General features: G+C 45.9%; 1 protein-coding gene across 2 annotated transcripts in view; it reads right to left on the minus strand.

Moving 5' to 3' along the window:
- Positions 1-20,797, minus strand: part of LOC133394102 (uncharacterized) — a 62,888-nt gene that overhangs the window by 18,619 nt on the left and 23,472 nt on the right. For both annotated transcript variants that reach the window (XM_061662978.1, XM_061662979.1), the window contains one exon: positions 5,412-6,507. In XM_061662978.1, the coding sequence (XP_061518962.1) occupies positions 6,258-6,507 (250 nt within the window). In that variant the 3' untranslated portion in view covers positions 5,412-6,257. The remainder of the gene's footprint in view (positions 1-5,411; positions 6,508-20,797) is intronic.

Consider the following 20,797-nt stretch of genomic DNA (forward strand, 5'->3'; position numbering starts at 1 on the left):
GACAAACACGTTCGGTGGGAAGTGTGGGAAAAGACATCCCCAAAGTCTCTCCCTTGCTCACTCTCTCCCTTATAGACAGTAAGAGCAGCAGTCGGGGAAAGGAAAGAAGCAAGAAAAACATCCATCCACTTCAAACGTGTGAGATGGGAGGGTGGTTGGTGTCCCTTTCCATGCCGGAAGTACTTGAAGAGGGCCACCGTGGGAATACGCACGCGACCCAGCAGAAAGCAAGGAGCAGTGCCAGGAGTGCAAAGCAAACACACACACACACACACACACACACACACACACACACACACACACACACACATAAAACATAAAAAAGAAGATAGAAACTCTCACACCACTACCAACCCCTTTTTCTTATTTTTTTTTCCTGAAGGATCTTTATAGAATTCATTTTTTTCTTCTTATCTCCCTCCTGTGACCGAGTGAATGTGAATCAAAAAATGCCAATTTTGTACCACCTGTCAACGACCCACACACACACATACACACATACAAATAGAGATGATGGACCACGGGGAAAATATTTCCCATAATACATAAAGGATTCAGAAGCTGGAATTCGCTCTCAAGTCGTCACCGTCGTCCTCGTCGTCACTGTCACCGTGTTGTCGTCGTCGTCGTCGCCGTCGTCACCGTCATCCTGGCCGTCATTTGTGCGCGCCCGGGAGTGTTTTCTCTTCCGGAATTATTGATTTTCTGTCATATGACTTTAATGGTTCCACGGTAGTTGTTGTTGTTGTTGTTGTTGTGCCTTAGTGCGCCCTCCGAACCAGCACCAGACCAGCACAAGACCACCAGCAGCAGGTCGTGCAGCAAAAATGTGCTTATCATACCATCCTTTTTTACTCTTTGTGCTTGCAAGAGAGCATGAGAGTGAGAGAGAGAATCCCAAACTTCCAGGATCTTTTAGCAGGCACACCACAACGGAAGGGAAGGGCAATAAAATGCTCCAACTACACCGCACACAGACACACAAATAAACATAAACACTACTACTCCTCCGTTAACTCCTCCTCTACTTGATAGTTTCCCCGATCTCCCCGATTAGGGGAAGCAGGGAAGAAAAAGATACCATAACGGGGGTGTTTCGTTTAGTTTTTTTGGAGGTTCAAACTTAACATCCTCAAAGTTTCCGCGGCGGTGCTGGTGCATTTCCACTATCTTCACTGCGTGTTTACATTATTTGGATTGTTTTCCCAAACTCAAGCATCAAACCAATCAAACGAGCTTTTCGTGGAAAACGCACTGAGAGAAAGGCGGAAGAGTTTGTAGTAAAAGCGCCCCACACACACACACATACATAAAAGTAACAATAAGAAAACACCACCAGTCTAAAATATTTAAATATAAAACACACATACAACCAAACGACCGAAAATAGGAGTGAGCGCACCCTGAAAAACCAGACCAACAAAAACGACAGCTCACCACCACACTCGCCCAACACACCTTGAAGAGCTTTCTGTGTTGGAGAGAACGCTGTAGGAGGACGAGGACGCGCCAGTACCGAAGTTTTGGGTTTTTTGGTCGCGGAGTTTTGAAAGTTCCGAGTGAAGGGAGAGGAAGCGCGTATTCGAACCCCACACAAAGACCACGAATCTCGGGGAGACACACACACACACACACACACTGATACACGCGCAAGGATACGAAGAAGAAGGGACGGCCCAACCGGACGTGGAAAGTCGCGTGCCGTGAACTTCGTCCTCGTCGTCGTGGTCGTCGTCGTCGTCGGTGTCCTTTTTGGGGAGTTCTGGTGCGCGCGCGCGCGCGCATAAGGATCCTTCCCGAAACCTTCCACTGGTCTGCCTGCTGTCTGCCCACTTCCGGGTGTGATGCTTCTGCTGGTGCTGCTGCTGGTATGGGTGCGTGTGTACACGACGAGCACACCAGTTTCCAACAGCTACTATACGCACCCCCGTGAACTACGCACTGTATACGCGGATGGGAAGACAAGCGCTGGAGGAAGCGACCAAGGGTTATGCGTGCATGTATATATGTGTGTTTGTGTGTGGCTGTGGCCAACTGTGCACAACACGGAACGGTAGGTGGAACCTTTTCCCCCAAAAACCGAACCTCATGGTGCCGCCGTTGGGTGCGCTCTACAGTGCTGTTTATTTTCCATCTAAAGGCGCGAAACCAATCGTAGATGCAGACACACATACGCATAAACCTCTACCCCCAAGCTAAAGAGAAAGAGGGGGGGGGGGGGGGAGGTATAGGCTTCGTCCGAAAATTTTCCTACCAGGCATTAGGCATTTTGAATCTCTGGGCTTATTTTTTGTTGTTCCTCCTCTCTGGCTCTCGCGCTGCTTCTCTAAAAACAAATTCAATGTGCGTATGTGTGTGTGTATGTGTGCGGTTTTGAGAAGCTTTGCCGAGGTTGGGCAAACCACTTGTAAGAGTGAGAGGGAAAGGGATAAAAAGAGAGGCGTGTGTGTGTCAGACCGGGTTCAGGTTCCGGTCATGCAGATGTAAATGCCTTTTTCGAGCGTTCCCTGCATACTTCAACTCCCCTCCCCTTGCTCAAAACCCCTCGAACGCCACACGCTATGATCGTACGAGCGCATGGGTTTTGTGGTCCTTCGAACCGGGATCGTGTTCCCAGGTAACCAGGTGTGTGCAGCCAGGCAAAAATGGCACGCAATAGAAATGAAAGAAGAAAAAAATACACACACACACTCCAACGTCCAGATGGAGTAGGTGAAAGCATCGTTAGAAATTGAACTACGCAACAAGGACTCGCCACCGTACGCAATACAACATCCCGTGCCGTTCCCAATCGAGTTCCGCATGCCTCACTATTCCTGCCCAGAGCAAAAGGTGGTTCGGTGCAATGGCGCACCGTATCGTGTGTGTTTGTGTGTGCATCACCGTCCTGTGCACAACCTCCGGGTTGGGTGTGTAGGCCCAGTTCTAGGCATTAATTGTGCTGCCTAGGCTGAAAACCCCCCATCGGAGGAGCAGGAGCGCGGCGTAGGTGCGTAGTGACCACACACAATGCAACGGTGCGCTTTTGGGGTAGGGGGGGGGGGAGAGGGGGGGCACCGGCGAGGTCAACTCTTCCCGCTCGAGCCCCTTCAAGAGCGCACCGTTCGATCTATGTACACCCAGCAGCCCCGAGAGCCTGCTGGGTTGGTAGGGTGTCCTTTCGAGCAGGCGAACTCGCGCGCTGAGCTTCAAAATAATGGCAACGAATCAGAATGTTGTGGGTAGAGAGCCGAAGAGAGAGAGAGTGCGAGAAAGACAACGGACGGAAGCTCTTCTTGATCTTCTGCTGCCGCTACCAGGGGGTGGATTCCCGGTTGAAGCCGCTAGTTGCCAGGGCACCACACACACACACATCAGTGCTAGGCCGGACCCAAGCCGCTCAGCTTCCGTCCGTTGTGTGACGGTTTTAATGGTAAACATAATATATTGCAAGTAAATATGGCTCCGGTGGGCGAGCAGTGGGACCCCACCGTCGTAGTCGTCGTCGTCGTTATCGTGCTCCACACACCAGGGTCCGGAGAGCTAGATTTTCGTCAGGGAAAAGGTGCAATGCGCGTAAACATACATATACGCACAAGGCACGCACTTTCTAGCGGTTTGGGTGGGTGGGTGGTGGTGAATCCGTTTTTCGACCAGCTCGGGCGCACACATACAGCAGGGTCGGTGGTTTTTGGAAGGGCCTCCTCCCGCCATTTGTGCACACTCGAGCATCCCCGGACGCATCGGATCGATTGAAAATGGGGGGTTGTTGTTGCTGCGTGCGCGATGCTGCTGCACTTACAGGGTGTATGATGTGGCCAGAGAGAGAAAGAGAGACAGAGAGGCTCACAAAACCTCAAACCGACATAGCCGTACGACAGCGGACGGATGCAAACGGCACCCGGCCAGCTGGAAGGATCTTGCAAAATCAACCACCAAGTATTAACTGCCATAGAATGCCCCGGGAAACGATGATGCTGCTGATGATGATGCTGATGATGATGATGCAAAATGCAAATACGAAATTTCCATTCGGCTAGGTAATGCCGCACCACGGCAGAGGACACACCTGCACCATCTTCTTCCATATCGCTCGACCACACAAGCAAACCATACACGCACACAACACCTGTGTGCACGCCGGGTCTTCCCGGGCGTCCAAGTCTTCAGCGCGCACAAGCCAGTTGGAGTTTGAGCCATTTGTTCTAATCAATTTCGTGCATGGAAAAGTGCCTAAAATAATAACAATAATCAAAATTAAATAATCTTTTCTTTACCCTTTACAGGAGAAGTACCATTACAGCTTCGGAGATAAGGGGAATGTACAGGCCCAAACCCATCTCAATCCGCTTAACTCCAACACGCGCTATTCCTTCCCGGGTTCCTCCCCTTATGCCAACCAACGCAACGCGCCACAGTCCAACACACAAATCAGGCGCGGCAGATAATTAATTCAAATTTGCTGTTACTGAATATCGCCGTCCCGTCCGTCCGTCCGTCCGTGTGTGTGTGTATGTGTGTGTGAAGACACAGGCTCGTGAAGAGGAAGCGTGCGTTTGCGCTCCGCAAGCAGAGGAGGCGGATGGAATGCGGGCGCGGTTTCTAATCAGCAACCCGCATATTATTTGACTGGAATGTGGTCGACTCTAATTGAAGCACTGGGAGGGAGAGATGGTTGCGAAGAAGATCAAGTAGAAGTTCGATTGCAGGAGAGAGAGAAAGAGAGAGAGAGAGTGTGTGAGAGAGCGATAGAGAGAAAGACTCAAAGGGTAGCGAGATAGCAGTGGAAACTCCATAATTGCATGAACAATCTCATGTGTCCACAAATCATGCTGACACCGAGAAGGGACTGGAGCTGACGGTGTGCGTTTCGACGACCAAAGCGCGGTCGTCGTCTCAACCCGACTTTGGACAGAATCATTTTGGAGGTAGCTGTGGCTTCCGTGTGTTCAGCGCACAAAAACCCCGCGAGAATGTCCACAGGAAGAATGGACAAGGAAAGGTGGAGGGAAAAACGGCACTTCCACTCGCACACGAAAACATGTCACCTCATCATGGCGATCGAAATTACGCGGGTCATTCCCCAAAATGGCTGACTCTCCCATGGGGTGGTGTGGTCCGTAACCCGTCCACCGTGAGACATAAATAAGTAAACGTGGACACACACACGCGCAGACTGAGATGTGCAAAAAAAAGCAGGAGAGGAAACTGCTGACAGAATCTAAATGAATTTTCCACCCGGGTAATGGTTCCCGCTCTATGTGACCCGAGAGGCGACGACACCCCTCAACTTAAGCTGGTTGATGATGCTCCCCTGTTAAGGGATGGTTCTGTTATCCCCCAGAGAAAAAGTGGATGAATTCTGACGTGTGTATTCTGGACACTCTCTACAGTACAACAGTTCTACGACGTTAGCGCAATAATGTACGTACCTGCGAGGACTTGCGTGGAAGAAGCACCGCGTACCGGGAAGCGTGACCTTCAGAGCACGCGGCGAACAAATATGGCGTGTTGCAAACAGCAACTGGGCTGCCGTCCATTTAGTAGTTGCTTTGGAAGTGATTGAAATCAAACCCGAACGGGTTGCGCTGCGACATCATGGCGGCACTTTGGGCCGCCGTTAGGCCATGGTGATGTCCACCACCGGTACCGAGTGTTTGCTGTTGGTGCTGATGTTGTTGCTGCTGCTGTTGCTGCTGTTGCTGGAGCTGCTGTTGCTGCTGTTGGAGCTGATGGTGCTGCTGTTGCTGCTGCTGCTGCTGTTGATGATGATGTAGATGTTGCTGTTGTTGCTGCTGTTGCTGATGTTGCATTAGTGAGGCGCTGTTCATCATGTTAGCTTGCTGTTGCTGTTGCTGGTGGTGGTTTTGTTGCTGCAGGTGGTGTTGCTGCTGATGATGGTGCTGCTGCTGCTGTTGCTGCTGCAGTAGATGTTGCTGCTGTTGCTGGCTTTGCTGTTGCTGTAGCAGACTGCCAAGGCTGTTGCCGAACGATGCCTGATTGAACGATCCCACCATCCCGTCCATCCCGTGGCTGGACGCGTTTGCACTAGCGGTGCCAGCACCGGCATTGCTGCCGACGCCACCACTACTACTGCTAGTGGTGTTACTGTTGCTACTGGTATTATTGTTGTTGTTGTTGCTGTTGCTATTATTGGTACTGGTAGTGTTGTTGTTGTTGTTATTGTTGTTGCTGCTACTGCTGTGGTGCTGTTGATTCAGTGGAACCGTCTGTGATTGGGGTCCAGCAACAGCGGGCTCTTTACGAGCCCCATAATGTCATTCGCCCGTCGCGGTGATCGTAGTCCATTGCCATGGACTGTGATAGCTGCTCGCACCTCCACCACCACCACCACCACCGGCACCAGCACCAGCTGCTCCTCCACCACCAGCGCTGCCACTGCTAATGCTACCGCCGGATGAGGCGCTCAGGCCACCACCGGAAGATCCACTTCCAGTTAGCGACAGGCTGCCAACGCTGGTTCCGGTTGGAGGGACGCCAACACCTGGTCCAAGACCCTTCTGGGCACTGTAGAGTAAAGGGGAAAAGAGACGAAATGGGCATTAGAGGACAGCTCAATGTAGGCGTTTGATTGTTATTATTGGGATTAATGTGACAACATCACAAATAAAGTGTTCTTTAGCAGAAGAGTGATTTATTATAGTATTTGTATACTTTGATCCTTCCATTTATCAACAAAGTTTGCTAGACATCATCTAAATGATAAATTCTTCAAAATCTAGAAAGTGACTAATTGTAGCATCAATTCCTTGCTAGATCTTGGTGCAGTAATTGACGATGAGCTCCATGCACTCCAAAAAGTACCATCGTCCAGGACGATACGGTAACCGAGTTAAGCGGAGTTCTTTAGAGCCTGGGTACTACCATTCATTAGTTTATTGGTCAACACTACGAGATCAAATGATTGTCCAAAAAGCGCACGAAAGACCTGAGAACATGTCCGAATAACAATGTACATTCTTTAAATCCAACAATTTTTTGAATATCTTTTTAAAATAAAGTTCAAGTAGTAGTCATTTTTAACAACATACAAGTTCATGTAGAATTCATTTTAATAACAATACCGAATGAGAGAAACGAATGATGTTTAAAACGACTCGAAGACCCTCAAAACCGATCAAAGAACTATTTTCTAATTTTGATAAAGACAATATTTCCAATTCCATGTATGTGAATGTACAAGCGTTTGAGTTGATTTAGTTAGACTCATATATGGGGTTAATACTGGCTATTCTTGGTGCAGTTGCAAATAATCCTTCATTCGTCATTTATCAACTATAATGAAATCTCATCTCACCAGAATCAGTGATCATTGACAACGTACTTGATAGTTATGAGACATCTTGTTGGGATACACCCTTGCAAACGATTGCTAATTTATATTACATTCCATGCTATTTTATTCATATTGGCATGTTATACACCCCTACTGCTGCTCCATCATGAACATCATCTCAGAACAGTTATATGTCTGTCTTGATAAATAAGGACAAAGAACCAATAACTACCCGTACGATGGTAATGAAAACTATTGAACATTCTTTGAGTACCTCAGAAGCAATCATGGATATTCTCTTCAGTACATTGCTTTCTTCCATCTAATTTCGTTTATTAGAGCAATCGTGATCCTACGAGCAGCTTAAGCAACCCACTTGACAAAAGACATTTGAAGGAGATTTGAAGGACAACAGCGATACCCCACACGCAACGGTAATATCCTCCTATCCCTGCTCCCCTGCCAGTAGTTTGCGAAACGATGTGTGCGTCTGTGGTAACCTTCTTGCAGCACAACCCAAACAGCCAATTTTGATCTCAAACTGTCTGCCACCGAGCGCGTCAAATACCGGAGCGCCCGATAATGTCAGAATCGTGTGCATTGCTCTAACGCAAACCACACACACACACACAGACGCACAGCCAACACCGAACATGGAAAATTCATGTTAAAGTAATTAACGAATTCACTTTACAACATCAACATCATTCGTACACAGCAGAGTGTATGGGGCTTCATTCGAAGCCCGGACAGTTCGGAGGAGAGAATGGTTTCACTTCAAGGGTGATTATTCGGAAAATGGGGGTTGGAAAAGGAGGACCAGTGAGAAAGGGAATGAGGGTTTTGGAAGGGTTCACTGCACACCGAGCCGTTTCGATCCATTATGTAGAGCGCGCGCGCGCGCGGCTGCTTGATCCGGGGGAATGCACATCAAGGAGAAATGTTTGCAAATCGTTTGTCGATCCCCGTCGTGTCCCCGTCGTCTGGATGCACTCACCCCTTGAACTTCATTCCAACGCGAATCGGAGATATTGAGTTCGCTCTTTGATTGTTAATTTAAATTTTGTACCATTGAAGTTGAAGTTCGTGGTGTGCGCAGCACACGGCCACGCCATGGTGGGGAAGCATTTTTAAGGGTCTCCTGCTACGAAACTAACAACTCGCAACAACTGGTAAGGTACTATGGAAAACGGTAGTTGTTGTACTATATCCGTTGATGGATCGATTGAATGCGATCAATTGCTGCGGGACCCACCAGCATCATCCTCATCATCGTCGACGTCCTCATATCGTATATACACAACTGGAAGCTCAATAAGGGCGTTCCATATACAATGTTTAGTAAAAAAATATAAGAGCAGAATTCCGAAGCATGAACATATCAACAACTTCTCGCGTGCGTTGCAGTCCCGTACCGGCTCGTTATTGCAGACCCGAAGCACAACAAAACGCAACGGGGCAGAGAGCAGGTTCTCGCGCGCGCATCATACGCCGAAGCCGCGAATGCTAATTGAATTAAAAACCCACTCGAATAACAAAAAAAAAAAAACGAAATGGAAAAGTGCAATATACAGCTGCCTGTGCACCTGCTAGTTGTACCGATAAGTACGCAGCAAACACAGACACACACACACACACACACATACAGTGCGAACACAGTTTCCGTGGTGCTGACGATAAGATGCCCGGGGGTCGTCAGATACGCGCAACTGTGCCTCGGCGCTTACGGAACGGCCGAACAGCAGCGGCAGCACCAGCAGTGATGAATTAGATTGATTTTCTTCGATGAAAGCTAATGAAATTAAACCCATCCCGATTGGTTTCCCACTCCCGATAAGGCCCAACATGGTGGCGGCAATTGCCCGTGCCTTCATAAGGCTTCCGATTCGAGAGCGAACTGAGATGAAACAAGAGAAAAAGGGTTCACTGTTTTTTTGGATGGGCTTTTAAATTGGAACTGACGCAGGCATGGGTTTGATGTACAGAAATGGTGACCGTTTTGGTGATATCACCCATTGTGATAGGAGTTTCACAAATTGAAAACTTTCAAACCCCAAAAACTGGGATAGAAAAGTTCAGACAGTTGGGTAAAGTTGCTGCTGCAGCAGCAGCAGCATCAGCAGTTTGGTCAGGGAATTTGTTGTTTAATGCGCTTCAGGGTGGCATTTATAGATGGGCTTGGATTAAAACTAGCGCCAGTTTGTCAGTTCAGAAATCCACACGAGACAAAAACCTGACCACACTATGGGTCCTATTCTGAAAGTAGTCGACATCTAGTCGAGATATCGATCGACTAGTGTCGTGACTGTCACATACCACCCAAATATGTCGATCAGTCAAGATTTTGATGTTTCGTGGTACATGGGACGTACTCGCTAGTACGCTGATCTACATGAGCGCATCTTCTGGCAGCTGCCGGTGGAAAATGTTTTGGGTCATCAAGCGTATGAGCGTAGTGTATTTTAAATTTAACTATAACAAACTTATCGGGTGGCTTAGTACTCTGGCTTATAAACTTCAGATTCATACAAAATAAGCACCATAGAAGCTACAAGCTGCTGTTTTCAGACATCATTGACCAAAGCAATGATCTCGATGAAATGAGTTTTTTATTTGGGAATACTAAACTCATGCTCCTGTCAAGATCTCCGCGTCGACTAAATTCCGAATATCGTTCAGAATACGACCCACTGTCTCGATGCGTCTCGACGGGATGATGACAAAGGGCCACGGGACATCGTCAGGACGCACCGTGCACCGAAAGTGGGGCTGCAGGCGTAGCATTGATTGAAATACATTACCACTCTTTATTTCACTTTAATAGTGATATATGGTCGAATGGCCTGGTCTCTGTTTAAGGGGTGCCAGTGGAAAGTTTCGCACACAACAACACAAGATGCATTTTCAGGGTGCGTTCGTGCGTTAGCCATCGCGCAAAAAGACCCCCTCCTCCCCCCACACAAGATACACATTACAGCGCAGCCGAGGGAGTGTTTTAGTGTCTCGTCTCGGCATATAATGTGTTCCAAGGGCGTACCGACGTTTTCCAGCATCACCGACATCCGGCGAAGATGATGATCTTGGTAACTCCGCAACCGCAACCACCCGGGGAAGGAAGGCTTGCCACTTTCCCGTTCATCCGGGGCGCGTACAGACACATCTCTAAAGCTTATCCTCTCGCTCGCTCACTCTCTCCCTCGTACGCTCTCTTTCTTAGCATCCGATCCCTCCAAACCTACCGAGCAACATCACAACAAAGCGGGTGATGATGGAAAAACAATAAACCAGCATTAAATGCATCGCAGCAGAATCGACGGATAAGAGCGGAGGGGGAAGGAGGGTTGTTGTAAACAATTCCACAAGCGCACTCACACAAACTTGAGCGTCGTGGACGTGCAATCAAACGTCAAACTCTCTTCTGCTAGTTCGTCTTCATCCCGATGGTTCTCTCCCGCACATACCGAAACCGATACATAACGTCACTGGTGTACATGCTGTCATGGGGGGGATGGCAGCGTCGACGGCGGCAGGGTTTTGCCAAGGCTAAAAGTTAAGGGAATTGAAAAGATCCGCTAACTTAGGGTGGAGGCAGGGTTGGGTTTAAAGTTGGAGTAGGTAGGCAGGGCGGTGGGTTAGGCGAGGTTTGAAATTGGAAACACAAAGGAAAACTGTCAAAGAGATTGATCTCCAACCGCACCCAACTATATTATATCCGAACGCCGGTTGACTACCTCCGACGAAGAGCGCACTGTTGGAAGCGTAGCTTTTTTACGGAATCGGCCAACCACGAAACGAGTGAACACGCACACAGTCACATTGTGCCGCCACAGGAACGTGGCATTAAAATAGGGTTGTACGTATTTCGTGTGTATTTTTTATGGTTTTCTATAGATTATTATTAATATAATCTAGTTTTTTCTGTAGTGCAATGCACATAAATTGATTGTTTAACATTGATGACATTTCGGGATTGAAGAAAGTTTTGTAATTCCTTCTCGTGCAGATGTTTTTGTTCTGCTAAACATTCTGTTTAGATCTAGTTAGACTCCCAGACATAGAAATTTGCCTTTGTACGATAGTAAGGTCCATTATACTTAATTATTAGATATCAAACGCTTTGAATGTCTTCACAGTCTGTTAACGACTTGCACAGTTACTACGTCCTGAAGGTATAAATATAACTCAAACAAGTCTAACATTGAGTTAAAGCACACGAAAGCTCATTATCTGCAGAGCAATGTAGATTCTCTCAATTCAGATGCTTCTCAATGTTTAAATATTGGACCTGATCCATTCAAAACCTAAGAAATGCAAGGCTTAAAATAATCTTATGAAATACATCCAGACAGACTTCAGACATTTTCAGGAGTAGTTAAACATTTAGAAAAAGGCTATCTCAACGCTGTAAATGAACGCCATCGCAACAACATGTAACATAAATTGAAGTGAAACCAAAAGCATGAGAGATAAATGTTACAGCTTTTACTAAAACATAAAAAAGACGTGTCACTCATGTTGTGGTACTGCGCACAACCAACTACTCCGCCAAAGTACGATTCGAATAGCAACGGTGGTGGTGGTATCGGCAAGCATTCCGCTCACGCAAGATAACCTCACCACAATGCGCCAGAAGCAACAACCCGCACATGCGGGCGGCGGATTCAAAACAAAACCCCAAACTAAGGAACAAAAAAAACAAAAAAAAAAATAGAAGGAAAACATACCCAAAGAACAAGATAAGTTTATGCCCTGGTAAGTTCTGGCAAAAGTTCGGTCCCCTCGGCGACTCTGACGGTTCCCGGAGAGTTCAGCCCGGAGCTGTTCGTCGTTTCCGGTTCGGACGATGGATGCTAGATAGAAAAGCGATATCTGGATAATGGTAGTGGTGGTGGCTGTACCGGAGCACCAAGTTCTCATGCCTCTTGAGGTCTCGCACTCTCGCCTTCCTCCACGTAATGCATATGTAAATGGACGTTACACGGCTCGTTCTGCGTGTAAAATGGGCAAACTTTTCGCCCCCGAACTCTCCACACCAGCCGACGATGATGTGCCGAACAAAGGCACCGGTAGATGATGCATTACGATTCGGCTGTCGTTGTTGTGCTGCGGTTACTTTTTTGTTTTTTTGCTTATCGGAACTTTCTCCTATGCGTTTCGTTTGCCGAGGGTAGTGGCGTACACGGTGCGGCCGTCAGACGGTTTCGGTATACGTAAAGCCAAATTATGGACAGTAAAACACATCTTCCTCCCATTCCAAAACAGTGATCGCTACAGCAGGGGTGTACAATCGCCATACCGTTCGTCGAATCGGGAAGCACGCGGACACAAAGTCACACAACAACAAAAACACTACAACAGTCACCCGCTGGAATGTGGGAGGCGGCTAAGAGCACATTCCACAGCATCGCCCAGGCTACCTAATTTAAAACAACTCACAAACGAACGGTCCACCCCAGCCAAACAAAAAGGGTCGGCGGCCAGTACAACGGTAGCGCGCCACCAATACACCGACAGCTCAGGCCCACAGCTCCAAGGTCCAAGATGGGCCCGGGCGAGAGTGACAAAGGAATTCGTTTCGTTGCATTATTACCGCACGGCACCACCCATCCATCCCAGCCCTGCACAGGAATCGATGTGCGCTGGTACAACGCAAACCACACCGCTGGCCATGAATCCGTAATCAGCTTAGGCGCGGAGATGTTTTCTTTTCAGGTGGGTTTTTTTCTGTTTCACTCCTCTTCCACAACTTCCGGCTGGGGAAGGTGAGTGTTCTTCCGTCTTCTTATAGTTTTATATTTTAAACTCCCGGTTGCAGGGATTTATTGTGGGACAACAAAAAGTGAAACAGTTTCCGGAGATCCGGATCTAAAAGGGGCTCTTTTTTACTCAGATAAATTCCGTAATATCCTAAGACTTGACCCTTTCAGTGTCGTAGATGTGGGCATTGTGAAAAGTCTGTTTTGATTTCAAGCTCGTTCGATGAACCCTTTGGAATTAATATAAATGATTTTGTTTTTAAAATCCCATCGCCTGTTACAAAAACAGTGCTGACGACACTCTCAAAGGTTTCTATTCCAAGAAGTCAACCAGCAAGCCAAAGTTCAAAAGTCATGGTAGGCTGTCAGGGGACAAACCCAGTAAACGCAGAAGCATTTTGCATGTTTTCGTTTCACTAACGCGGAAAAGACAAAGTTACCAAGTCATCATTGGTATGTTGAGCGCGTCCATGTGTGTGTGTTTGTGTGTTCGTATGTATAGATAATGGATCCGGCAATAAATCACGTTTTACGTCCAAAAGCTGATTGCTAAATGAATGCAGAACAGTACCACACACACACACACACCACCGTTTGTCAGGGATGCAAAACCTGGCCTTGCGTGGTCAATCGGAGAGCGAACGGAGTCTTGATTATGATCGGTCTTTTTAAGGTCACGCATGGGAATATCTCTGTACAGTGGAATTAACACATTAAGGTTCTTAAGAACTAAGGCTTTTAACAGACTCTTTGGAAATGATGGCTTAGTTTCAGCGGAGTACAACACATTTGGACAACCCTGCTGCCGGCTAGTGCGGGTAACTACTACGCTAAACCAGCACAGGGATCGGCATCTTTTCAAGAAAAGAAGCAAATTGAAAGAATTTAAGAGATTGCGACGGTGGGCCATTTTCTTATAGGATATTAAATTTTATCATATTTTGTAAATCGATTTGAAACATCGCAATAAGTGCCGAATGTCTAAGCCTATATAACCTAATTGAGGAGCCTAATGATTAGTGGTGTACATAATAAATTCAGTCTATTATTTGCTTTTCTAACTCTTTGACTTTGCCGACCCCTGCAATAGTGCAATGGCCTTACAGCAAAGTTAATACAAGAGAGAGAAAGAAAAAAATGGTGCCCCTTCTTTTAGCCGCCATTTTGTTGTGACTAAAACGACGCACTCACAAATTTGCACACTCTCGTATGAGCTCGTGCGGACTACTGTTGGCTGCGTAGCTCGTGCGCACATACCGGTCGTCCCTGCCTACTACCGGTCGTCCACTTCTCCCCAGACATCGGTGGACCGGATTTAAATTGGCAAGTATGGCAAATAATTAGTTCACTCCGGCGCAGCACCTCATTATGGCGCAGCAGTAGCGCAAAAATGACGCAATGAACGGCACACTTGCGGGGGGACGCAAGCCGCGCGCCACTGGATGAAAGATTAATGTGTGTGAAGGGGGCCGCCGCAGCTGCCGTCGCCGACCGGCCCGCGCTCTAGATGCGTTGTTTGCACGCAAGTACGTCAACCGAATCGCGGTCCAGCTACTACTCATACGGCTGCCCCATCAACACAAACGATCGGGTGTGGATTTTTTTGTTTTTCGGGAGTGAACTTTAGGGTGAACTCCAAAGAAGAACATGACGTGGCGCGCTACTGTGGAGTACAGAGACTTGGGACTCTCTTTCTTTAGGGGGTCTTAATATATGAGGAGAGACATTCAGTGGAATTCTAAGTTGAGGTAAGCTTCAGAACAAATTACTGTTTGATAAATAACCAAAATGTGTCAAAATAGCTGTCAAAAATGTGTCAACTTCGTTCAGTTTGGGTGGTCCAAAAACAACATCAATCTTTTAAGACTTGACTTCGGACGAACAGGCTTTGCGATGTCATTTATTATGAGTTATCGCTTGCGAGTAGGCATCCGGCAGATAGTGTGCTAACTGTGCTTGGTATTGCGCCACACCAGAAACTTACGCCCCGTCTATCTCGTTAATGTGACGCTGCTGCTAATTAGCCGTGTTTTCTCCCAATTAATTTTATTACATTCTTCTAGCTTTCAACTAGAGCCTCTCTCTGCCTCTAACGTAGAATAATATATTGCACATCAATGCCTCATTAGCTCATAACAACTCCACTATCTGTGTGGTTACGATGCGTTACAGACTGGCCACCACAGAGCTCTAGAATCGATACACGCCCATCTCCTTCGACTATCTGCAGCGACCACGAGGGAGAGAGTGTCTAACACGATCATTGATGAGCAACACACGGCCACAAAACGAGGTCGCGCACTCATTTGCCTCACCTCGAACCTCGGACCAAGCTGAACCAACAACCCAGTAGAACCAACGCAAGATGGTCCAGAAGCAATTGGCTGGATTGGCTACCGCTGGAACGACCAGCGATGACGCAAAAAGTAAACGCGCTTTCGGAGTCTGTTCTAACGCCGTCTCGTAGGCAGAGGAGAAGGTGGAGTAGATTTGAAGTTGCGCCTAACCACTGTCCCTATCGCTACGCACCCTTGCCCGGAGTTGCGCGAACGGTTGCGCACAACGGAGGAGGCACATAAGAGTAATAAGAACACCGTGCCGCAGTGTCATTGACATTCTGCGTTTCTCTCTAGTTTGTCTATTACCTCCACAAACGCAGGTTGTTCTTGTTACCTCGCTATATACACCGTCATATCGGTTCGGTTGTGTCACCGTTGTGCCACAGACAGCTTCCACCGTACACTTTCCTTCCCACACAATGACCTCTGTGACCTCTCTCTCTCTGGGCCGACAAGCAAAAACTGTTTTTCTAATTTTGTTTTCTAATCGTTTCTACAACTCGCTGTACGCTCCATTCGTATGCTCCATTTATACACTATTAAGTGTCCCGTTGATCACGTTTTTCGCATTGTAGTGCATACCACCGCAGCTTCACCAATTCACCGATTGCCGCCATTGCATGCTGCTCTCTTCTCGTGTACACTGTGTGGTTTGTTGGCGCATTCTCACCCGCCGCTTGTTCACTTTAGGAAATTAACGTTTCCGCTTTATTTCAAACGGCGTGGTCCATTCGCACCCAAAAGGGTCGGGGGGATGAGCGACAAAAAGGGCCACCACCATCAGCAGCCCCCTCTCCCACATCATCCACCACGGACGCACTGTTTTCCGCTCCGATTGTTCTAAACTGGACGCGTCGGGGTTTTAAAATGGTTGTTTTGTTTACGCAAGCGATACGATTAAGTTTCTCGCATCGTATAGTCCCCCCTTCTGGCCTATACGTCACATGAATCGTCGTTTTCCAGTTTATTTTAAAACCGAACCATTAAACTGTGTGGTTAAGCTGCAAATTCTAATGAAAACAGGCATTCTATGTGTTATTAATTTGCTTTTTCCTGTGTGTGATGTGTGAGTGGTTGTTATTTTGAGTGGTAAAGCGTTTGGAAAAGCGAAATTGCAACAAAGATGAAAACTGAACTGAATAACAACGAGAATTATATCTCTTTGGAGATATTGTATATCATAAAACCGATCAATAAATAACATTGTAAAATAGTGAACATTAGGCCAAATATTTGAAATTACCCAACACTTGAATCATTTTGCAAGGAGAACATCTAAATAGATAATGAAGAACCAAAAAGCTTAAATTCAAAAAAAAATCAATATATTAAACAAAGAACATACAGAAAAGTATAATAATAAACGAATCAAGTTAATCACATCATAGAAGAAAAAAATCATACAAAACAAATTATAAAATGCATCAAAAAATGTATAATATACACAACAAAAAATTTAAATGAAAATAAATGAACATAAATGAACAAATAATGTTCAAATTAGGAAAAAAAACAGAAAAGATATATAAAACGAATAAAAACAAATAAACGTCAACCGATCATTACAAACATGTATACCAAAAACATAAAAAAATAAAACAGAACAGAAAGCAACATAGTCAAATAAAAATAAAATAGAAGAAGAAACAAAGGAAATAGAACAACTCACAATAATAATCATACAAGAACACAAAGCGAAGTAATTCTTTCCGATTCGTCTCTTCACCGTACAGCTAGAGCAGCTAACTATACCGAACAAAGAATAAAATAACAGTGTATTGCAAAAGCTCAATTCGCTGCTTTTACCTGGTGCGAACGCACCAATACACCGACTAACCAAAAGTAGCTCCAACCGACACCATTAAAGTTGCATTTTCTACGTTTTTTTAATGAGGCTTGATCCGATTCTGTCTTCTAATCTCTGTCCGTCAATCTAATTTTTTCACCCCGTAACCTGCGGCGCAAGGGGGGCAGGAGTGGATACCGTACGAATGTGTATACCACCTCAACCTCCAGCCTCTCCCTCCATTTTACCCCTTTTTTCCTGCATCTTGGCTCAAAAGAAACGGGTTTTCGGTTTGGCGCAAACTCACCAGCGGCCTCCATTTTGTCCTAGTCCGCGTAGCACCTAGTCCTTCTTTCTTTGGTTTGCCTTCTCCCCTCATCTCCCCTTCCTCTGTATACTCCCGCAGTGATCATAATCTTCTACCATCTCCATGCTGACGTCCATGCCCGCCTCTCCATACCCAGGCGGTGCATACTTATTTGCTCTTTTCGCCCGTCGCACGCCTAGTTACCGTTGCTTTTCACCTCGCGGTTGTGAGCGAACGTCCAATTGCAACTAATGATCGTCGTACATGTTCTGGTTCTTGGTTTGTGGTAAGGAAGAAAGAAATAACCTGAGCGGCGTCGTGTACAGCGGACAACACCACACCAGCAAAACCCACTCACTCACCGGCGGGCGGCCTTCAAACGCATCGCAATGTAAAGCTGGAAAGCCGCGTTGGATTTGATGGCCATTCTGTACCCATGGATGAACCGATCCGGGAGGATTAACGGAACTCCAGCAACTCGCTCGATCGTAGTGTTTCGATTTATTACATTATTTCCGCTTAATTACGATCGGCTTTTGTTCCGCAGCGCGTTGCCATGGCGAAACGGCGGAGATGGTTTGATGCAATTTGCGTTTTCACGTCGTTTCTCGCTGTCTCGGGGTGATTTAAATGAAATGTGTCCATCTGTGTACCGACGGCCACTGCTTTGTGAGTGGAGTACAAGGGGCAGGGTAATTTATGGGTAATACAGAATGAATTATTGAAGATTTATATAAGAAATGATTATTGATGTCCTGTGAAGTTCATGGGAATAAGGTCGGTCTATGGACCGAAATCCGAATATTTCAGGATGAGGTCGAACGTTATTATATTACTTCACAATGAGCGGACCTTTTTATAGATAAGGCAATTTCTTCTAATCTTTACCACACATAAAAGTTGGCTTTTAAGAGGTCACATACGAAGGCAAATCCAGAAAAAAGGAATGGATTATTCCTTAATGAATTTATTATTTTACCTATTCTTCTTCGTCCACATTCTTTCCCAAACCACCAAAGATAATCCGATTATTGTATTTTTATGTATTCTTACGCAGTTACGCAGCAGTCAAATCTCAAATTTTTAAGAGAGAAACGAGACCTTGACGATGGAAGACCTCTTTAAATCTATAAATAACTAGAGTTAGTATTTTAATGGTTCAATCGTAGTCTTTTCGTTCTATGCTATGAGTCCTTATGAAGAACGCATTCTAAGGCTCCAGAACTTGATATTTTTGACAAATTATTCACATTAGAAGATCTGATATTTTGGAATTGCATGACATCTTGAAATGAAGAGCTAAAAAAGTATCTTGGACTAACTGCTAAGGCTTTAATTTTTAAACAGATTCATGGAATTGGCCTTTGGTTATTAAGTAGAAGACCTCAGGGCGTAAGTAATAAAATGCAATAAGCTTGAAAGTGTGTTGAAGCTGTCCGCGTTGGCTGTTGGCGTACAGTGCGTACAGTCGTCAACTCTAACGACTCTATAATATGCCCGTCATGGGTTTCATGCCTAGAATAGAGCTCCCGTAACATGGATTGACTATCTATCCGGCTGCATGGTAATGAATTAAGTCTCGAAGTCCTGTATAAGCCGCCATGTCTGGGTAGGAAGTTACGTCAAATAGAAAATGTTGAAATACTCAATTCATCAACTGTAAAAGAGGAATATCCTTTGAAAGATTCTGACTATTTTGCCATATCACTCCCTAATAACTAAATGGCACAATGGTCTAGAAATAATTTAAAGCGTAACTTCAATGCCATAAATCCTCTTCGATCCCGGTATGATATTCAAAAAATTGCAAAAAGCAATTTATTAAAAGATAAGTTCAGTAAAACTGCTCCAAATCGTACCGAAAAATAGTACCGCGATAAGGCAAATTGTGCTGCGAAGTAATGACACGTGAAATACATTCTGCACCCACAACAAATTTAAAATTCAATACACATACACGCATACCTACACACCTGGGCCAGATTATTCGGGGTCATTATTTTCATAAGTTTTACGATCGCATGACGAGTGTTTTTGTTTTTTCTCTTTTTCGGGCAGGTTTCTCCTTACCGTCCAAAATCAAAAACTACTGCACTGCACACAGTTTTCGCACCGCGATTATTGCTTTCACCAACTCTGCACGATGGCGTGCTGCGGCAGGGGCAGGAAGGTTGTGCGGCGGCAGTTGCTTAATTATTTTTAATTTCGTTACCTTCATTTACCGCAATCTCAAAGTGCAATCGTTTCCATTTTCCAACCCATCGAGTGCATTTTATGGAGGGGTGGTGGTGCCCCCTTCGCCTCCCCGTGTCGCCCCGACATGCCTGGTCGGGCTTGGCTGGCAGTAGGCAGAGAGTGCCTGTTGGTGATGTATTACTGTTTTTTTTTTTTTGGTTTATGTTGTGATTGGAGCGGTTCCACTGTTTGGCAACCTTCGATAACTTTAACCGACCCTGAGATAGGCGCATTGCCACCCTCAAAAAACCACCACCCCCCAAAATGGACATTTAAAACTGTGGTGTACGGAAACACGACGCGATGCACTTTCACAAAACGGCATGACGATGGTGGTGTAAATGACCGATTTCTGGCACATGGACTGGTTCTGTTATCAAATGCGTCGCTGTGTGTGTGTGTGTGTGTGTGCACAGGGCACCCCCAGCCGTGTGCAGTTTCTGTGGGCTAAATACATAGAAATATATTATCACCCGCAGGGGTAAATGACAGAGCTTGGTGCAGAGAAAAGGCGATTAGCAAACACACACACACGCTTCGTTGCTGCAGTTGTATAATTTGACTTTAGCTGCCAGAGAGCAGTTATTATACGGGCGGCTTTTGATGCACAGTCTGCACGGATCAGGCAAAGGAAAGAAAATAAGGAAAATTAAAATTAACTCAAAAAAAGGAAATTTATATTCAAAAACAAAAATGTTGCAACGAAAGTCTTCAAACTTTGTCCCATGCCAATCATGCATTGTATGTAATAACCCTGAAGCAACACTGCCCAAAATGAGCCATTGTATGCTCCTGGACGGAAGACCGAACAGAAAAAAAACCGATTGTCATTCGCTTGTGCAATGGCTATAATTACAGGCAAATAAATCTAGAACAGGATTATCCTTCAGGCTACAGCAGGGCATTGCAAAATACGCATAAAACTCTACTTTATTATGCAGAAATGTTAACAATCGCTGTTTTTCACAAGGCGAATACACACACAGTAAATCAGAAGAAACGAAGTATAATTGACAACGTTCTTCAAAACTGCCATGCTGCAGAGGCCGTAAAAGGAAAGAAGACCACATTTCGGAAGAGTCAACCGCTACTTGAATG

This window comes from Anopheles gambiae, chromosome 3, assembly GCF_943734735.2.
Source record: "Anopheles gambiae chromosome 3, idAnoGambNW_F1_1, whole genome shotgun sequence".
Classification (NCBI taxonomy): domain Eukaryota; kingdom Metazoa; phylum Arthropoda; class Insecta; order Diptera; family Culicidae; genus Anopheles; species Anopheles gambiae.